At 34.4% G+C, this 19369-nt stretch overlaps 2 protein-coding genes across 3 annotated transcripts in view; one reads left to right on the forward strand and one right to left on the reverse strand.

Annotated features, from left to right (window-relative positions):
• The window catches only part of WDR17 (WD repeat domain 17), a 69059-nt gene extending 57888 nt beyond the window's left edge, over positions 1–11171 (reverse strand). For both annotated transcript variants that reach the window (XM_008053586.1, XM_008053585.1), the window contains exons 1-3: positions 11044–11171; positions 6781–6964; positions 2607–2837 (exon numbers count right to left, since the gene is read on the reverse strand). In XM_008053586.1, coding sequence (XP_008051777.1) covers positions 2607–2837; positions 6781–6964; positions 11044–11166 — 538 coding nt within the window. In that variant the 5' untranslated portion in view covers positions 11167–11171. The remainder of the gene's footprint in view (positions 1–2606; positions 2838–6780; positions 6965–11043) is intronic.
• SPATA4 (spermatogenesis associated 4) overlaps positions 1–19369 on the forward strand; it is a 210127-nt gene that overhangs the window by 82370 nt on the left and 108388 nt on the right. The window lies entirely within an intron of this gene.

Below are 19369 nucleotides of genomic sequence, written 5' to 3' on the forward strand. Positions count from 1 at the left end.
ATATTATCTGTGTCAAAATAAGCATTCTGTTTTATATTTTAGATATACAACAGTGTCTCAATGTCCTATGGCCTAAAACCTTCAAAGGTGCCTAAAAAAATAATAAAGCAAGAGAAAAGATAGCACTAGTCAGTGAAAAAGGAGATAGTCACAATGACAAATCAAAAAAATATAAAAAATAACCTAGGATGTAATTTAGACCAAAATAAAAACATACGCCTCATAATCCTCTTTAGATCTTAGGCAGCTCACAGATTGTTCAAAAAGAAAGTGTCACGATACTGATGAGATCTCTGAGTACTGGCCTGCCAGGGGAGAAGGGGGGAATGTCTCTAATGAGAAGGTGACATAACTCAGAGACCAGAGAGGAACCACAACACACACACACCATCTTTATTGTCCAAAAATCATGTTCACGGGGATTGAAGGAAGGCACATAGCTCAGACTGTTCAAATATTATACACTAAGGAAGAATGTCAGAGAAGAAGAGTACAGGGCAGAGAAGTGGCATTCACCAGATCAAAACAAAGAAAGCTGTGAATTATGTCACTTAACTATGAGCCTTCATGCCCAACTACAAAACAGAAGCTGCTCCCAATGCAGTGGAGGAAACAGAGGAAGTAATGGTGCAGATGTCTGAGACAACAAATGCAAAGGAAACAAGTCACTGATTCCTTCTTATGCTAGTCTTTAAGAAACAGATGAAACCATCCCCTTGTTAAATCAGTACAACTAGAAGAAACAATAGGAGACAGGTACAAAGAGCTGAGAGGACAGGTGGAAAAAACCGTATATTTATTTTTATCTTTCTTTAATGTATTAAATATATAGTGGCCCCAATATATCAATGTTTTTACATAATATATTTTAACCTTAGAAAATTATTTCTGAAGAGTTGTTTGAATTTTCACAATTTTTTCTGCTCAATTTCAATTTCTTTGTTCTTCTGTTAAGTTCAGATAAATTGAATGTGATGTGTTTTGTGAAAGCAGTTATCCTGTTTCGGAAAAAGCACTTTCAATCCTGTGTCTAGGCAGCCAGTAGTCACATACATCAACAGAGATGCTAGATGGCTAAAAAGCAAGTTTCCCAAATGTGAACAGTACTTATTTATGAGGAAGATCAACTTAGATAATTTTTTTATTTTTTAATTATAATTTTTATTATTGTTTAAATTTTAAAATGAACACTAAACGAATTTCTCAGACCTTTATATTCAGCCAAATTAGTTAATTAATAGTGGTTCAAAAAATTATTGTTCTTTTTAATGTCAAGATCAAAGCCTATGCTAAGGAGCTGTGGCATCACAATATTTTTATAAGCAAGTGGAAAAATATTGCGGAGTAGTATTAGTTAGTCATATCTTCCAGCTTTATGTCCTTGCTCATTCAGATTGAAAGTAAAGCTAGCTAGAGAAAAGCTACGCAGATAAACGACTGGTCCCCTGGTAATAAAGAAGCAAACTTCCTGCAAACCTCTCAGACTGGTACACTCAAATGGGTCAACAAGCTCCCTACAAGCCCTGGAGGCTAGGGCAAGAAAACACTCACTGCCAGGACTGGAAAACAAACCAAGCTCACTGCCAAGTGCCGACCAATCAGCTTACTATTGGGCCCCTACCTTCAGCTGATTGGGTCTTAGTACTGACCAATCAGCACAGCTAGTGCCAACCAATCACTTCACAGCTAGTGCTAACCAATTGGCTTGGTCTTAGGGCTATATAAGCACCAGTTTCAGCTCCAAATCGGTAACCCTCTGGGGTCCCCTCCTGCTCTGGGAGCTTTCCTGTGCTCTCAATAAATCCTGCTTTCTCACTTTCTACCCAGTCATGTCCCTCATTCCTTCTGGGCGTGAGACAAGAACCCACATCTGAAGAACTGCGGAAGAGCTCAGAGCCGAAGAGCTACACACCCTGGAGGCAAGCTTGCTGGCCTAAGGAGAGAGCTGCCCGCAGAAGGGGAGACTCCAAAGCTGAGACACTCCTGGGGGCTGGCTTGCCAGCCCACCAAATCAGCAACATTCTCAGGCTTTGGCTTGCTGGCCCATTAGAGCCAGCACTCCAGGGGCTAGGTTTGCCAGCCCATCGAGCTGACACTCCCGCAGCCCAGCTGACCAGATAAAAATCTGCATCAAGGTTATTTTCCTTCCTTCCACTTCCCTTCTCTTGCAGACAGGGTCTCACTCCGTTGCTCGGATTGGAATGCAGTGTCACAATCATGGATCACGTTAGCCTCTAACAGGGCTCAAGCAATCCTCCAGCCCCGGCCTCCCAAAGTTGTGGGATTACAGGTGTGAGCTACCATGCCCAGTCCCATTCAGGTTATTGTCTTAGTATATGTGCAGAAATAAATACCTGATTTGAAAAGTACAAATGACCGATTTGGGCTAACTGTAAGTAAAATCTGCACAGTTGCATTTGATATATTATAATGTCTATAAATAGAATTTGCTTCAAATGAATATTTAGAATCAGCACCACGCTGGATAACATTTTAAAAACTATTATATTAAAATTGTGTTAGTTTTGGCTTTCTGTTAAGTGAGTACAAATTTGTATATGGTAAGAAAAATATAATTTAAGAACCCCAACTAATTAAATTCTTACCTGGCTGAAAAATTGACAGACTTCCATCAACATGACCAAAAACAACTTTTCCCTTTTTCTGGGGATGCCATCTGAACACACAGACATCGGACAAGAAGCCCTGAGCATCCCTGTGTACAGTCACTCCACTGTCTGGTCCTGAGAGGGTCCAAATGAACAAAGGACCTCGGTGGGAGACAAAGGCCACTGCATTATCTGCATTCCAGCACCAGCTCAGAGAGGCAGGGGTCCCTGGAACAGAGTAAACACCGGTACATCAAATAGAGAGATGACATCAGATTGCATCATTCATTATACAATGTTTGCACTGTACATTTCTAAAACAAATTAAAATACAAGAAGATGTTCATTATTTTAAAAAGACATTACTTTTTTATTTGGGAATTGGGTTTTCATAAACAAATTCGAAAGACTTAGGGGAACACATATGGGGATCTTCCATGATGAAGGGAAAAGTATCTAGTTAGGTTCAAATACTCCTAATATGATCATATGCTTCATGTAGTCAAATAAATTTATAGAGTTCTTTATTTTAGCAGCTGTATTGTAAAGCAATATTTATTATGTATTTGTGTGTAAGACCTCTCATTGTTCTAGGTACATAAGACAGTATGGACTACAATTCCTGCTTTAAAGAACTTTAAATAAAAATTGAGGAGATAGGGATTAACAGCATGAAAAGAGAAATGCTCCTGAAAGAATTTAGTAACAGTGGACTTATTGTTACAATCTATGTTTTATCGTGAGTTTAGATTCAAATCTTAGCTTTGCCTCAGGTGAACTAAACAAGTCACTTTATTTCTCTAAACCTCTGTTTCCTAATCTATAACATGGAGATAATAAAAGTATTTGACCACTTATTTCACATGAAAGTTAAGAAAATATAATAATATGTAACATTACCTTTTACATTATAAGATAGAATACAAAAGTTAATGGTTAATGTTCACACTATTGTTGTGATCAAATAAATCATCTATAAAATAAGTATTATGAAAAAGTTATGACTTGAGCAATACTATGAGTCTTCCAACATAGATACATTCATTGCCTGCATCAGAATTATCAAACTAAATATAACATAACAGATCCTGTGGAGTTAGGACCCAGGAATTTATTTTTAGCTAGCATATCCAAATGATTTTGATGTACAGAAAGGTTTAGCAACCACTAGGCCACTATCCTGGAAATAAATTGAACTTGAATTATACATAGAAGGAAGCATAGAGTTTAAATATATGGAATAAGCAGTATTTCCCAGGAGGAGGAAATGATATGAACAAAGACAGAGTTGAAACTTATTGGTTGATAGTAATTTCAGTTTATGTCATCTACGTGCTTCAAGAGGTAAAAACTGGAAGCCTAATGCCTAGTTCATGACCTTACACATAATAGAAATTCTGTATTTGCTGAATGAATGAATATATACATGAATAAGGCCAAAAAAAAGTTGATGTGGTTTTCAGATACATTAACATAAGAAGAATTTCCACAAGTTATTCTATATGATTCAAACTACCACAGCACAGTTGAAAAAGGACAACAGAACGCTGGCTCTCAATGCATATTTAGAGAAAAGTAGTGAGGAAAGTGAAGGGGTCAGTAACAATGTCATATCATAATAACAGAGATGCTTCTGTAGAGGGTTATTATGTACAAGTACTTCCAAGAGCTCTACAAATACCAGCTCATTTAATTTTCCCAACAGTAATCTGAGATAGAAAGCAGTATTACTCACTGATATTCAAAATGTGACATTTTTCAAATTTAACATTTTACATTTGAACAAACTAATACTCATTTTCCTTTAAATGGGTTGAGTATTAGAAAAAAAAAGAATGAAGTTAAAAATACAGAGTCAGGATCAAGTTCAATGATTATATGTGGAAAGCTGGCAAGATATTCACTTAATGCAAATTTCTACTTTGCTTAGGCTATATTCTAAAAAGAAAAATAGAGTCTAAGACATTTCAAAAGGGGATACTTAAGCTAAAAATGACCAAAAATATTCATGGATTTTGCATATAAAATATCAAAGCTTCTAATCCTCAGATTAAGGTATTTGGAAATGGCATGAGGACATTATCAATAAGTTTTTAAAAATCTTAAGGAAAAGAATGCAAAATTTACCAAAATTGTTACCACAGTTATTTAATCATTTTATAATGGTTAAAAAGTATTATTTAATTATATATTCAATGGCAAAAGAAACTAGCTTTACTATCACAGCTGATGAATAAAAGTCTTCCTCCAGGAATGAATATAACATATATAGTATTTGATGATAAATCTATAGATAAACTAGTTGATAATACTTATATTAGACAATAATATGTTGTCTAAACCATATTTTTGCATAACATTTAAAAAATGTGTTTGTTATGTAGTTATAGTATGGTATAGACTTTATGTTACAACTTTATGAGAAAAATATCCTGCAACATTATTAGTTTATGGCACGTAAGATGTGCAAAGACTTTAAAGGAGGACTTATTATATTATTTAAAATTAATAACACACAAAGTGGAATTTTAAGTTTTGGGAAAATATATTGTTGATCAATATAAACATTGCTTGAATAACCTATAGAATTTGTAACTGGTGGAGAAATAGATACAACCAGAAAACATGGGGAGATATAAAAACTCTTGATTGAGGTACCAATCACTGTTTACATATTGCAAAACTGCACCAAAAGTACAAAAGTAATTTGGCTTTTTCTCACTGATGTACAGAAAACCTTAAAGAAAACTATTAATTACATTAATAGAAGCTCACTGAATAGTTAACTTTAAAAAAATATTTTGCTCAGAGATTGGAGCAAATTTTACTAGCTTTCTAATACACTGAATGTTGTAAGTGAAAATAAAAAACAGAGTATATAAACCTGAAAATGAGATTCACATTTTCCTAGTCAAAAATTAATTTCATTTGGCAAATATTTTTAAGATGAGAGTTGAGTAACAAAACTGATGGAGCTACTATTTTCAGCATTCTTAATGACCTACATTTGAAAAGACAAAAGAAAAACCAAGGTACTAAATGTGTTGAATAAATGTAAAGTTTTAAAAAGGCATTGTTATTATGTTTTTGAAACAAAATTTAAAGGTAATTGTCCATAAATTCCCGGTATTGTGGCTACATACTTAGAATAGAAACCTGGACAAAATAAAGTTAGTGAGACCATCATGTCTCAGTTTTCTATCTCAAAGTTATAATTAATTTTTTTTTTTTTTTTTGAGTTGGAGTCTCACTCTGTCGCCCAGACTGGAGTGCAGTGGCCGCTCCTGGCCACCGCAGCCTCGGCCTGCTGGGCTCCGGTGATCCTTCCTCCTCAGCTTTCCGAGTAGCCAGAATTACAGGTGCGCGCTACCACGCCCGGCTAATTTTTTGATTTATTGTAGAGATGAGGTCTCGCCTGCCCAGGCGGGTCTCGAACCCGCGGGCTCATGCAATCCACTCACCTCAGCCTCCCAAAGGCGCGGGATTACAGGCTGAGCCACCGAGCCCGGCTTATAATTAATTTTTAGAGAAGAAGCTAAAGATGGAAAACCCATCCAGGAAGCTTTCAAAACCATAATCAATAATTGAGCTGCACTTGGTAAAGAGAGTGCTTTATTGTGACATTAACCACAGAAAAATGATTTCTTAACTTCACCATTATGACGGAGTAAAATTAAATGAGTTCTCGATGCTAAGTAGTAAGCATACAATGATATTATTTGAATCCATAACATCCAATTTGTGTGAATTAGTACTTTCCACCTTGACCAAATTAAAAATGAAGGTGTGAAAGTAGCTCGACAATGCTCAAATATATGCGTAATATTGTCTTTGTATGTTAAAGATTGGAACAGAATAATTAGCAGGCAAGATCTTTTACTTGTCTTACTAACAAAATCTTTCCATTGATCATTTTGATATTTAATATATATTTAATATTATTTTATGCTAATTTTATATTTAAACATTAATAAAATTATTTATATTGACTATGTTTTCAAGTGATCATATGTTCTAAGTATAATTGTTTCATAAAATTCTGTTTCATTTTTGTACACGTGCATTAGGGAGTTTGAAGCCACTATTTTAAGACCCGATCTAATAATACTAATAGTGCTTGCTGAAATAAAAATGTTTTATTCAATAAAATAAATCCCAGTTAGAAATATACCTTTTGTACTGTTGAGCTTAGCAATGGCTTTTTGTTCTGCAACATTCCAAATGATCACTAAGTTATCAGTACCGCCACTTGCAAAGAGATCAGGGTTATGTGGACACCAAGAGATTGCTGTGATTTTCTCTTTATGTTCAGACATAATTGAGTGAAGTTTGAATTCATTATAATGGTGATCCAACTAAAACGAAAATATATAAATAAACATTTTAGTGTTCCTTTTTTAGATCATACACAATCTATAAATAATCACTTTATACAAAACAAAAGGTACATATATGAAAATTAGTTCACCTAATAATAAAGATAGAAACGCATTTCAAACCCTACATTCAAGTGTATTCAAGTATAGTCAATCAGCTGGAAGAAACCATTTAGAAAAAAAAAAATGACAGGACTGAGATAAGATATATCAATTTAAAAAATAAGTAGAAATAAATGTTTTACATTTGAATATGCATAACAATTCAGAGCTTTATTGCATTTTCCATCACTATATCTACTTATGAAAGAAAGAAACCCTTGATTTTGAAATATTTTTCTGCAATTTTTCACTTACACTGAAATTAAAAAAATTTAGGTTACATAAACCCACTGTTCATTATTACATTATTGAGATGTCCAAAGCTTCCAGTGCAATGGTATCATTGAGCCTTTTTATATTATTTTTAGATGGTGCATTATGATATGTTTTTATATGTAAGTGGCCAAAATGAATAGCTTAATTTTTCCTATTTAACTTATAAGTGTGCATATATTAACTCAGAAATTAATCTATCATTTTTAGTATGTTTTGGATTCCATTGTGTATGTCCTTCTCCTGTAGTTGTTTTTTTTTTCTTTAACATACAATGAGCCTTTTACAGTACTACTGTAAGTTTTAGGATCATTATTATATTAAATATTTATTACATCAGCCTTTTTTCAACCATATACTTACAGTAAAATCCTAACTACTAACATGGTCTTCAAAGTCCTACAAGACCAAATCACCGCTATCTTGTCAAACTATTTGAAAATCGTGTTTCTCCTTGTTTACTCTGAACCTCCTGTTTCTTTGATAGGCAACATCATGTTCACTTTAAGACCTTAACTGCTGTTCCCTTGGCCTCTAATACTCGCCATGAATGTTGCTCATGGTTATTCATTCCCCTGTTGATGCCCAAGTTTAAGGACACCTCTTCAGAGAGATGTTTTCTGACATTGCTATTTAAATTCATAACTCTCCCCAGAACCTACCCCATGACTATCTTATTTACTGATGTTATAGACTTTGTAGAATACACTTCTTCCCAAAACATGTACTTATTTGTTCACTTATTTATTTTATGACTTTTCCCAGTCCCCTGCCCTTACTAAGAATACAAATTCCAAGAGAAAAAATTTGTCTGGTTTGTTCACACCTGCATTCCTAGTGTTGAGTAATGCTTAGTCAATTGAAGAGATTCAGTTACTATTATTGAAAGAACAAACCCATAGGCTACCCTTTAGTGTCTGAGTAAGTAACTTTAATTTTTGCTGTCACAAATAAAGCTGCAATACATATCTTTGGATGTAATATTTCGACTAGTGATCTAATTATTTCCTAAGGTTTTCTCTTCTATATCTCCCTTTCTACAAATTCAGCTCTTCTTGGACAACTTTGGATGAAAATATTACACAAGATAATCCAGTACTAATGAAGTTTTCATCTGATTAGCACTGCAGCAATAACACTTTTAAGTTGACTTATTTAAATATAATTGTGTTTTGCACATTTAGGAATATATAGTTTTTAAAGTTTTAAGTTATTCAGCAGCTTTAGTTCCTATGGTAGATACTGTGTATCTAATGGATATAATTAAGAAGTTCTGCTATATATTAGAAATTCAATAAGATAATTTATAAATATAGTAAATGTATGAAGAAGTTATGGTGCACATCAGTAACCTTTACTGACTTTACCATACAAATTATCCATATAGTACCTATAAACATACTATTATACACTAAACAACTTGCAGGAATTTATTCATACATACTCATTATATTACAATTTAGTATTATCAGACTGTACTGTTACACGGAGATGAACCAAAACCTATTAGTGCATTACAGCTCAATTATTAAAAAAATTGTAGTGCCACTTATAAAATCATTTAACAGTTCAGAAAAACCTGACAATACATCAATGTCATTATCTAGACAGTGATAGATCAGACTTCGACTATACATTCACACTAGTTGTGATTTAATAAATATTTCTTGTGAATATAATTATAACATTTTATATTTATGTAGCATAATGTCAAAGCACTTTAATTTAGATGATCACACTTAAAAAATACTTACTGATATAACTTTAATTAATGTTCATGTCACCATTTAATAATTTAATTTTCTATTGGCATATTTTGAAGCAAGTTTTACAGTAGATACCATAATGAACTGTCACCTGTGTTTATTTATATTAATTTCTATATCAGGGTAATTTTGAATTTCTTTCAATCCTTAATAACATGCAAACTTTCTTATAGGTTTTTCATATTAATAATTTTAGCTTAATCTTCTTAAATATTCATCATAAAATGTCATCATAAAATTAAGACATGCAAACTTGAAAGAATTAGGTTCTGTTTTCATCTACCAAGTTTCTTAATCATCCTTATCCCTGAGAGGAATCGTTTGCCCTGCTTATATTTCTTTTCCTTTAGGAGGAAATAAAAGACAAGAAGACAGGAACTTAATACTAAGAGATAAATTCTGGAGAAGGAATTTGGGAGTGAGAAGTTTTGGAGTACATGCAGAGTGTAAAATAAAGGAGGTAGACGGGAGAACAAAGGAGACATTTAGAAAGCTTGAGCTACTTTATGGATGGGGAATGAAAATGAAATATGAGTTTTATTGAAATTATATTTTGATTGCTAGATATTTCCACAGTCTTGAGGAATGGACTATTCTATATTGTGGGAGATGAATTGTTTTATGGATTCATGCCATTTCTGAAATTTAATTCTGAATGCTATTATTTCTGAAACTATAGCACTGTTAGTAATGAACTAATATTCAGTCATGAAAAGGATTTCACTCTAGAATAAAACTTTTTTTTACTCTTAACTGAAATGAGTTAAAGTTTCAAGGATTTTTTTTTTCATTTTTTTAACTCATTCATTCTAAACATTTAATCAATGTCATTAAGAATATGTAAAAATATGAGAATTCAGAGATAGGAAAGACTCATTCCTAGTAAATGGAAGCATGGAGACAGTCCATTTCACAAGCTTCTTCATTTACAAGAAAGAAGAAAAGCAGAATGTGGAAAAGAGTTTACATACTTGAGTTGAGATTTGAAAGATGAGAAAGTTTTTTCTAGACGGGCAATGCAGGCAAACTAAAAAACTAGTGTAAGCAAGGAAAGATAGAAGATGTTTTAGAAAATGCAAGTGGATTGATACACTAGAGTGGAACACAGAGTGAGAGAGAGAGGGGCAGGAAAATCACAAAACATCTTGAATGTCATATTGTAAAGTCTGGATGTTAACATTAGGGAATGAATAGTAATTGAAGATTTTAAATTTAGATTTTCACCATAGATGATTGGTTATACTGCAGGATAAATTAGAAGGAGCCAACCTAGAGGTAGAGAAACTATTGAGAGATTACTATAATAGTTCAAGTGAGAAGGCTATAAAGATACTAAAACGTACAAAATACAAAAATCACTCTTGGTTACTAAGGGTATAGGATGTGACACAGAAGAGGGAGTAAAAGGTAACTCTTACATTTCTGGTTTAGGCGAATGATTAGCTGGTGACACTGAGATTCTACTTCTGGGTTTAAGGAGAAAGACTGAACTTTAAAATACTTACGGCACCTCTATATGGAGCACTTCAGTAATTCATTAGCTCTATAAATTAGGAACTGATAAGAGATGCCTGAATGAAGCTGGATTGTGCAAAAAAGTATTTATGAAGGTGTTTCTCCCAAAAATATCCCAAAATATATCTGCATTAATTTTAATATAATGACCTCTGATGACTTACCCATTCTTCAACTAGTAAGATAATTTTCTCAAATCAAATTTATTAATAATTTAATAATATAAGCATTTTCTAAAAGTTTAACCTGTAAACCCAAGGCAGCATAAATAGCAAAAACAGAAAGTATAAAAGTCAATGAAATTATAGCGTTGTGCTTTTAATGTAATAGACTTAAAAATACGTATTCAATAAATATTAATATTACCTGATAAAATTAAAAATTGAAAAGAACAATTATTACCTGATAAACATAGATAGCCAAGGTTGCACAATATGCAAACCTGTCTCCATTGGCAGCACAAACATCTTTGTTCCAAGGCTGACATCCGGCAGCTAGCAATCCCACTTGCCTCACCTGGGACATGATTGCCTTGAAAAACAAATATGAAGAAATGTCAGTCATTCTCATTATTCGATAAACTTCCTCTTCATTGTTTTACAACTGTCTTCCCCAATACTTACCGTTTGTCCTGATATAATTTTTACTAGCACTATTAATTTCAATTTATATTTTCCGAGAACAGGAGTTGAAAATCTCCAAATGCCTATAGTCATCAAGGCAAGTAATTTGTAGGAAAGCAAAAGATTGTAGAACAATGAATGACATCTGATACTTGGCCAAGGGTTGGGAAACCCATAAGGAATGATGGGAACTTATAGCCAAGTAGAAAGTGCAAATCCTATCTAAAGGGTGCTAGTACCACTGAAGCAAGTCATCCCATGTTGCAAGATGTACACTCCTTCCTAGAGAAATGGAAATATCTAGATTTTTATGTGAAATGTACCAATTTCTGAATACTGGCAATTCACTCAAGGCATCGATTCAAATTTAAAACATTACCGGTCAATATTGGGAGGCTTGTGAGCTTTGTCATAGAACTTCACAGTTTTTACCCTGAGTCTTCATACTCATGAAAACCTTTTGAGGTACACGAGGTAGGCTTGCAGCTGGGTTAACAACATTGTTCACTGTTAAGAGGGGGCAGAAAGAAGCTAGAAACTACCTGAATAAAAATTGCTTATGTGGAAGGACAGAGGATGTTGGTGTAAACAACCCCTGAGATGCAGACAATGCAGTTCTGGGCTGAGACTACGTAAATAAGGGATGAGACAAGCTCTGTACCAAGCAGAGGGTGTGAACAGTGTCAGGCATTTAACCTTAAGTCTGTGTTTCTTGTATCTAAAACATGTCTTCAGAATTAGATTTTCTGTAGGAGTTTTCTCAGCTCAAAAAATGCTATCAATCTACATTTAAACTCTAAGTTCTTCTAGATACTGGAGAAAAGAAAGTCAAGAAAGGCTGTTTGCAAGTCCACAGTCATCTTGACAATTCATCATACAGGAAGATCATACCAAGACAAAAAATGTATCTGTGCAGAGCACTGACTCTAGAGAATTATCTGATGAATTACATGCAAGAATAAATGACTGACAAAACAAAAAAAGTTTTAAAGGCAGAATTCAGACCTTTATTAGCTCTCTTTTCCAACATGGTCTAAAACACGGTCTAAAAATAGACAGGAACTCCTAATAGGAGAATCTTCCATTTAAACTACTACAAAGTTATACCATGCAAATAGCAATTTTTCACTACTGTCAATTTTATACATGATTTTAAAATAAGAAAAAATATAAATAGAAATGATAACCTTAAAATACTTTGTTTTGAAAAATTATTGTAGAAATTTTGAATTTCTACATGATTTGAATTATAATGAACTTGGCTTTAAGTGGCTAACATATTCAATATTAGCTTATGCTTCCCTAAAGACTTACATTATTTTAATAGCATAATGTTGATACCAAAACCACAATATGTAAAATATCACATACAAAACACACACACATAAACATATACAGCAGAAGTCTTAAAGGTGTTTGTTCACTGTACTCCCTAAAGTCCTCCAACTCAACTGAGCTACCATCTTCTCTTTCTACCTGCTGTCCCGACGTTTAAAGCAAGCCATCCTGAACCAAAAATACCTGGCACTATCATGGAAAAATAACCCGGTGTCTCTTCTTATTATCAGCTTTTTCCCCTCCAGTATTTAGATAGAATAATGTACTGACCATAATGCTATTTTTATTTCTTTCTTTAAGGCTCAGCAATTAATAAATTTTAATTAGTTATCTCTTATGCAGTGGACCATTTCTTCATTTTATCTTTTTCTATTTCCACTTCCGGAATGTATCTACTTTTTCCTCCCTTCTCTTCTATCTTCTCTTCAATTCTTTCTATCTTCGTTGCATTAAATCCCCTTATCTAAGTAGAACTACGCAGATTTCAAAAAAAGTAACTATATTATTCGAAGTACAAATTTACATTATAAAGAAGCAGTGCTATCAATCTTTGAGATGCTGCAGAAATATCATTTCCTCCTCCTCCTCTAATGACACCTCTATCTCCTCAAACATTAGCATTCAGGATATGTAAAAAAGATATGTACTTTTTTAAACACTTAGTAATGTTACAATATTCTTCTTCACTAAAATAAACATTATTTCAGCCTCAATGTAAGTTACAAAGGCTGGGGATCTATGATTACTATTTATAACATATGCATCTACGTACAAATGCTTTTCGATTTCTGTTTAACCGAGAGTTGAGTTGATATTTGGGAAAGAACTGGAGGAAAATATTTAAACACATATTTAAAATGAAGTCATTTAAAATTTTTCATGTTCTACTCTTTAAAACATTTTTTAATAAACAATTTTTAGAGTAGTTTACAGAAATCCCCATATACCCCTCTTTTCTTCCGCCACCCACTACACAAGCTTCCCCCCAATCAATATCTAGCACCAGATGGTAGATTTGCTCATACAGAAGAAGAATCTACACTGACAAATTGTTATCACCCAAAATCCACAGTTTACATTAGGGTTCATTTTTGATGTTCGACATAGCACAGATGTTGGCAAATGTATAGTGACCCGAATCCACCACTGTAGTATGGTACAGAACAGACTCACTGTCCTAAAAAGTTCTCTGAATACTCATCCTTCTCATTCTCCAACTCCTGGCACTAGCTAATCTTTTTTTTTATTTTTTACCAGCTAATCTTTTAATGTCTTCATAGTTTTGCCTCTTCCACAATCTCATATAGTTGTAATCATACAACATGTAGCTTTTTCACATTGGCTTCTTTTGGTTAGTATTGTGCGTTTAAGTTTCCTTCATGTCTTGATAGCTCATTTCCTTTCTTAAAATTTCCTTTTTTTCCTCCGTTTTTTTTTTTACTGTGGTAAAATATACATAATATAATATCTTAACCATTTTTAAGTGTAGAGTAACCCCATTCTACCCTTTCCAGTCACTGGCAACCACCATTCTATTTTCTATCTCTATTATTTTTACTGTGCTAAGTACCTCATAAAAATGGAATCATATAGAACTTGGTTTTTTGTGACAGGTTTATTCAGCATGAAGTCCTTAAGTTTCATTCATGTTGTGGGACATGTCAGACTTTCCTTCCTGTTTAAGGCTGGATAATATTTTCCGTGTGTGTGTGTGTGTGTGTGTGTGTGTGTGTGTGTGTGTGTGTGTGTACATAAATGTTAATATGTTCCATTTTACATTTCTACCAACAGGGCACAAGTATTCAGATTGTTCTACATCCCCACCAACACTAGTTATTTTCTGTTAGTTGATAATAGCCATTTTAATAGATGTGAGGTGAGATCTCACTATTGCTTCAGTTTGCATTTCACTAATGATTATTAATGTTGAGCATCTTTTCATGTGCTTATTAGTCATTTGTATATATTCTTTGGAAAATGTCTAGTCAAGTTTTTTTATCATTTTTTAAATCAGGATAAATCATATTTCTTTGCCATTGTTGAGTTTTGGGAGTTCTCTGTACATTTAGAATATTAATCCCTTATCAAATATGTGATTTGAAAATATTTCCTCCCATTCTGTGGGTTATCCTTTTAGTCTGTTGACAGTCTTTTCTTTTCCTTTCTTTTCTTTCTTTCTCTCCTTCTCTCTCTCTCAAAGAATCTTTTGCTGCTTTAAAAAATTATTTTAGAGTTGTGAGGTACACACAAGGATTTATTACATGAGTAAATTGCATGCTGGTGAGGTGTGGACTTCTAGCAGACCCGCTCTCTCCCAAGAGTGGACCTGATACTCAGTGTACTGCCATGTGTCCCATCCCTCCTTCCTCCCTCTCTCCCCTAATAATGTCCAGCATCTGGCAATCCCACCCTTGTGCTCATGTGACAAGTGACCAGGGTCCACTTATTAGTGAGAACATGAGGTATTCAATTATTTGTTTCTGTAAGAGTTCACTAAGCATGATTGTCTCCAGCGACATCCATACTGCTGTGAAGGCCATGAATTGTTTTTCTTTATGGATGAATAATATTCCACTGTGTATATGTACCACATTTTCTTCATCCAGTCCATTTTTGATGGGCATCTGGGTTGGCTCTAATTTTTTTGCTATTGTGAATAGTGCTGCAATGACGATACATGTGCAGCTGTCTTTTTGGTAGAACAATTTATGCTCCTCTGGGTATATTCTCAGAAATGGATTGCAAGATCATATGGAAGCTCACTTTTTAGTTCTTTGGGAAATTACATACTGCTTTCAACAAAGCTTGAACTAGCTTACATTTCCTTCAACAGTGTAGAAGTGTTTCCTTTTCTCCACATCCATGCCCACACCTGTTGTTTGTTGACTTCTTCATGATACCCATCCTTACTGCTGTTAGGTGGTATTCATTGTAGTTGGGATTTGCATTTCTCTGATGATTAGTGAGGCTGAGCATTTTTCCATATGTTTGTAGGCTACATGAATGTCTTCTTTTGAGAAGTGTCTGTTCATGTCCTTTGCCTAACTTTTAATGAGGTTGTTTTTTTCCTGTCAATTCATTTGAGTTTCTTGTAGATCCTGTGTGCTAGGTCTTTGTTTGATGTATATCTTGCAAATATTTTTTTCCATTCCATCAGTTGCCTCTTTACTGTCTCGATGGTTCCTTTTGCTGTGCAAAAACTTTTTAGTTTGATAAGGTCTCACCTGTCAATCTTAGCTTTTGCTGTATTTGCTTCTCAGGACTTGGTCATTAATTTACTGCCTACTCTGATATCTAAGCAAGCGTTCCCTAAATTTTCTTCTAAGATTTTTATAGCTTGAGGTTTTTTACATTTAAGCCCTTGATACATTTTGAGTTAATATTTGTATATGGTGATAGGTAGGGGTCCAGTCTCATTCTTCTGGACATGGTTAGCTAGTTTCCCAGTACCATTTGCTAAATATGTTTTTTACTCCCCAATGTTTGCTTTTGACAGTTTTGTCAAAGATGAGTTGGTTGATGGTCCATGGTTTTATTTCCAGTTCCATTGGTCTGTGTCTATTCCTGTACCAGTACCATGCTGTCTTGGTTACTTTAGCTTTGTAATTTAAAGTCTGTAAGGTGATACTTCCAGTTTTGTTCCTTATGCTAAGGGTTGCTTTAACTATTCAGGCTCTTCCCCCCCCATATGAATTTCTATATTGTCTTTTCTAGGTCTGTGAAAAATGATGTTGTAATTTGATAGGAATTGCACTGAATCTGTAGACTGCCTTGGACAGGATGGACACCTTGACGATATTGATTCTTCCATTTCAAAAGTATGGGATGTTTTCCCAATTGTTTGTGCCATCCTTAATCTCTTTGAGAAGTGTACTGTAGTTCTCATTGTAAAGGTCTTTCACCTCCTTGGTTAGGTGGAAGCTGAGATATTTTATTTTTTTGTGGCTACTGTAAATGGAATTGTGTTTTTTATTTGGTTTTCAGTTTGCTTGTTGTTGGTATATAGAAAGGCAACTGTTTGCTGCACACTGATTTTGCTCCTAATCTTAGTGGAAATGTTTTTAGTCTCTCACAATTGAGTATGATGTTCACGAATAAATACACTGTTGCTACTATTTTGTTGAACAAACTCTTATCTGTTAGATTAATTTAAAAATTAGAAAAATAAAAGTTTCTATTTTATCTGTAGTCACTGTCAAATGCACCCTTCCTTTCTTAATGCACATCAGAGTTTCCAACATATATCATTTTCCTTTCCTCTGAAGAACTTTTAACATTTCTTACAAGAAATGTCCACTGGCAATAAATTTTCTCAATTTTTGTTCACCTGAGAATGTCTTTATTTTTCCTTCACCTTTAAAAGATGATTTCTCACTACCTACAAAAAAAACCCCTGGACCAGATGGCTTTCCAGCAAAATTCTATAAGACATATAAGAAGGAACTGACACCAATTGTACTGAAAGTATTCCGGGCAATTGAGAAAGATGGAACTCTCCTCAAATCATTTTATGAAGCTAACATCACATTGATACCCAAGCCAGGTAAAGACCCAATAAAGAAACAGAACTACAAGTCAATATCTCTGATGAACACAGATGCTAAAATTCTCAACAAGATTCTAGCAAACCGGATTCAACAACACACCTCAAAAATCATCCATCATGACCAAGTAGGCTTCATCCCCAGGATGCAAGGCTGGTTCAAGACTCGTAAGACCACAAATGTAATTAAATACATCAACAGACATCAAAACAAAAACCACACAATTATATCATTAGATGCAGAAAAAGATTTGATAAAATCCAGCACACCTTCTGGATAAAAACCCTTGACCATCTAGGCATACACGGAACATACCCCTAAAGAGTAAAAGCCATCTATGAGAATCCCACAACCAGCATACTCCTAAACAGACAAAAATTGGAACCATTTCCCCTGAAAACTGGAACAAGACAAGGATTGCCACTCTCACCCCTCCCATTCAATATGGTATTGGAAGTCCTGGCTAGAGTAATCAGAAAAGAGAAGGCGATCAGGGGTATCCAAATAGCAAGAGAGGAAGTCAAGTTACTCTCTTTGCAGACAACATGATTGTATACCTTGAAAACCCAAGAGAATCTGTCAAAAACCTCCTTGCACTGATAAAGAACTTTGGCAAAGTCTCAGGGTATAAAATAAATGTGCAAAAGACAATCGCATTTCTTTACACCAATAATAAACAAACAGAAAGCCAAATAAAAAGCACAATCCCATTCAAAATAGCCACAAAAAAATGAAATACCTTGACATCTTCCTAACCCGAGATGTGAAAGATCTTTACAATGAAAACTACAAAACACTGCTCAAGTAAATCAAAGATGACACAAACAAGTAGAAAAATATCCCATGCTCACGGATTGGAAGAATCAATATTGTGAAGATGTCCATCTTACCTAAGACAATCTACATATTTAATGCAATATTCATCAAATTACCAGCAACATTCTTCTCAGATCTAGAAAAAACAATACAGGTATTCATATGGAAACACAAACAACCAAGAATAGCCAGAACAATCCTCAGAAGAAAAAAAACAAAGCAGGAGGTATCCCAATACCAGATTTTAAACTTTACTATAAAGCTACAATAATCAAAACAGCCTGGTATTGGTACAAGAACAGGCATATAGACCAATGGAATAGAATTGAGATTCCAGAACCCAAACCTCAATTTCTCAACCAACTCATCTTCGACAAAGCCTCCACCACCCACTACTAGGGAGAGGAGAACCTATTCAGTAAATGGTACTGGGAAAACTGGCTGACCACATGCAGAAGATTGAAACAGGACTCCTATCTATCCCCATGCACAAAGGTTAACTCCAAATGGATCAGAGACCTAAATGTAAAACCTCAAACCATACAAACTTTAGAAAATGCAGGACACACTCTTATAGAAGTTGGAACTGGCATCCAATTCCTGAGCAAAACCCGAAATGCACAGGTCATAAGAGATAAGATAGACAAGTGAGATCTTATTAAACTAACAAGCTTCTGCAAAGCCAAAGAAACCATCAGAGAGCAGGGAGACAGCCCACAGACTGGGAAAAAGTATTTGCCAACTTCATGTCTGACAAAGGCCTAACATCAAGGATCTACAAGGAACTTAAATGTGCTGAAAAGAAAAAAAAACAACCCCATTACAAAACGGGCAAAAGATATGAACAGACACTTCTCAAAAGAAGACATATGAGTGGTCAGCAGATACATGAAGCAATGTTCAGTCTCACTAGTCATCAAGGAGATGCAAATTAAAACTACACTGAGATACCACCTAACTCCAGTCGGAATGGCCATCATCAATAACTCAAAAAATAACAAATGCTGGTGAGGATGTGACGAAAAGAGAACACTTCTACACTGTTAGTGGGAGTGTAAACTAGTACAGCCTCTGTGGAAATCAGTGTGGCAGTTTCTTTATAAAAGCTCTAAAAATCAACCTTCCATATGACCCCACAATCCCCCTACTGGGAATATGCCCTGAGAACTCAAATCACTCTATAACAAAGATACTTGCACATGTATGTTTATTGCAGCATTGTTCACAATACAAGATCATGGAACCAACCATGCTGTCCAGCAAAAGAGGACTGGATTTAAAAAATGTGGTACATATATACAATGGAATATTACACAGCCATAAAAAAGAACAAAATCATGAATTTTGCAGCAACCTGGATGGAATTAGAGTTTATAATACTGAGTGATCTCTCACAGAAACAAAGAT

This window comes from Carlito syrichta, unplaced genomic scaffold, assembly GCF_000164805.1.
Source record: "Carlito syrichta isolate Samal-C Ts95f unplaced genomic scaffold, Tarsius_syrichta-2.0.1 Scaffold288314, whole genome shotgun sequence".
Classification (NCBI taxonomy): domain Eukaryota; kingdom Metazoa; phylum Chordata; class Mammalia; order Primates; family Tarsiidae; genus Carlito; species Carlito syrichta.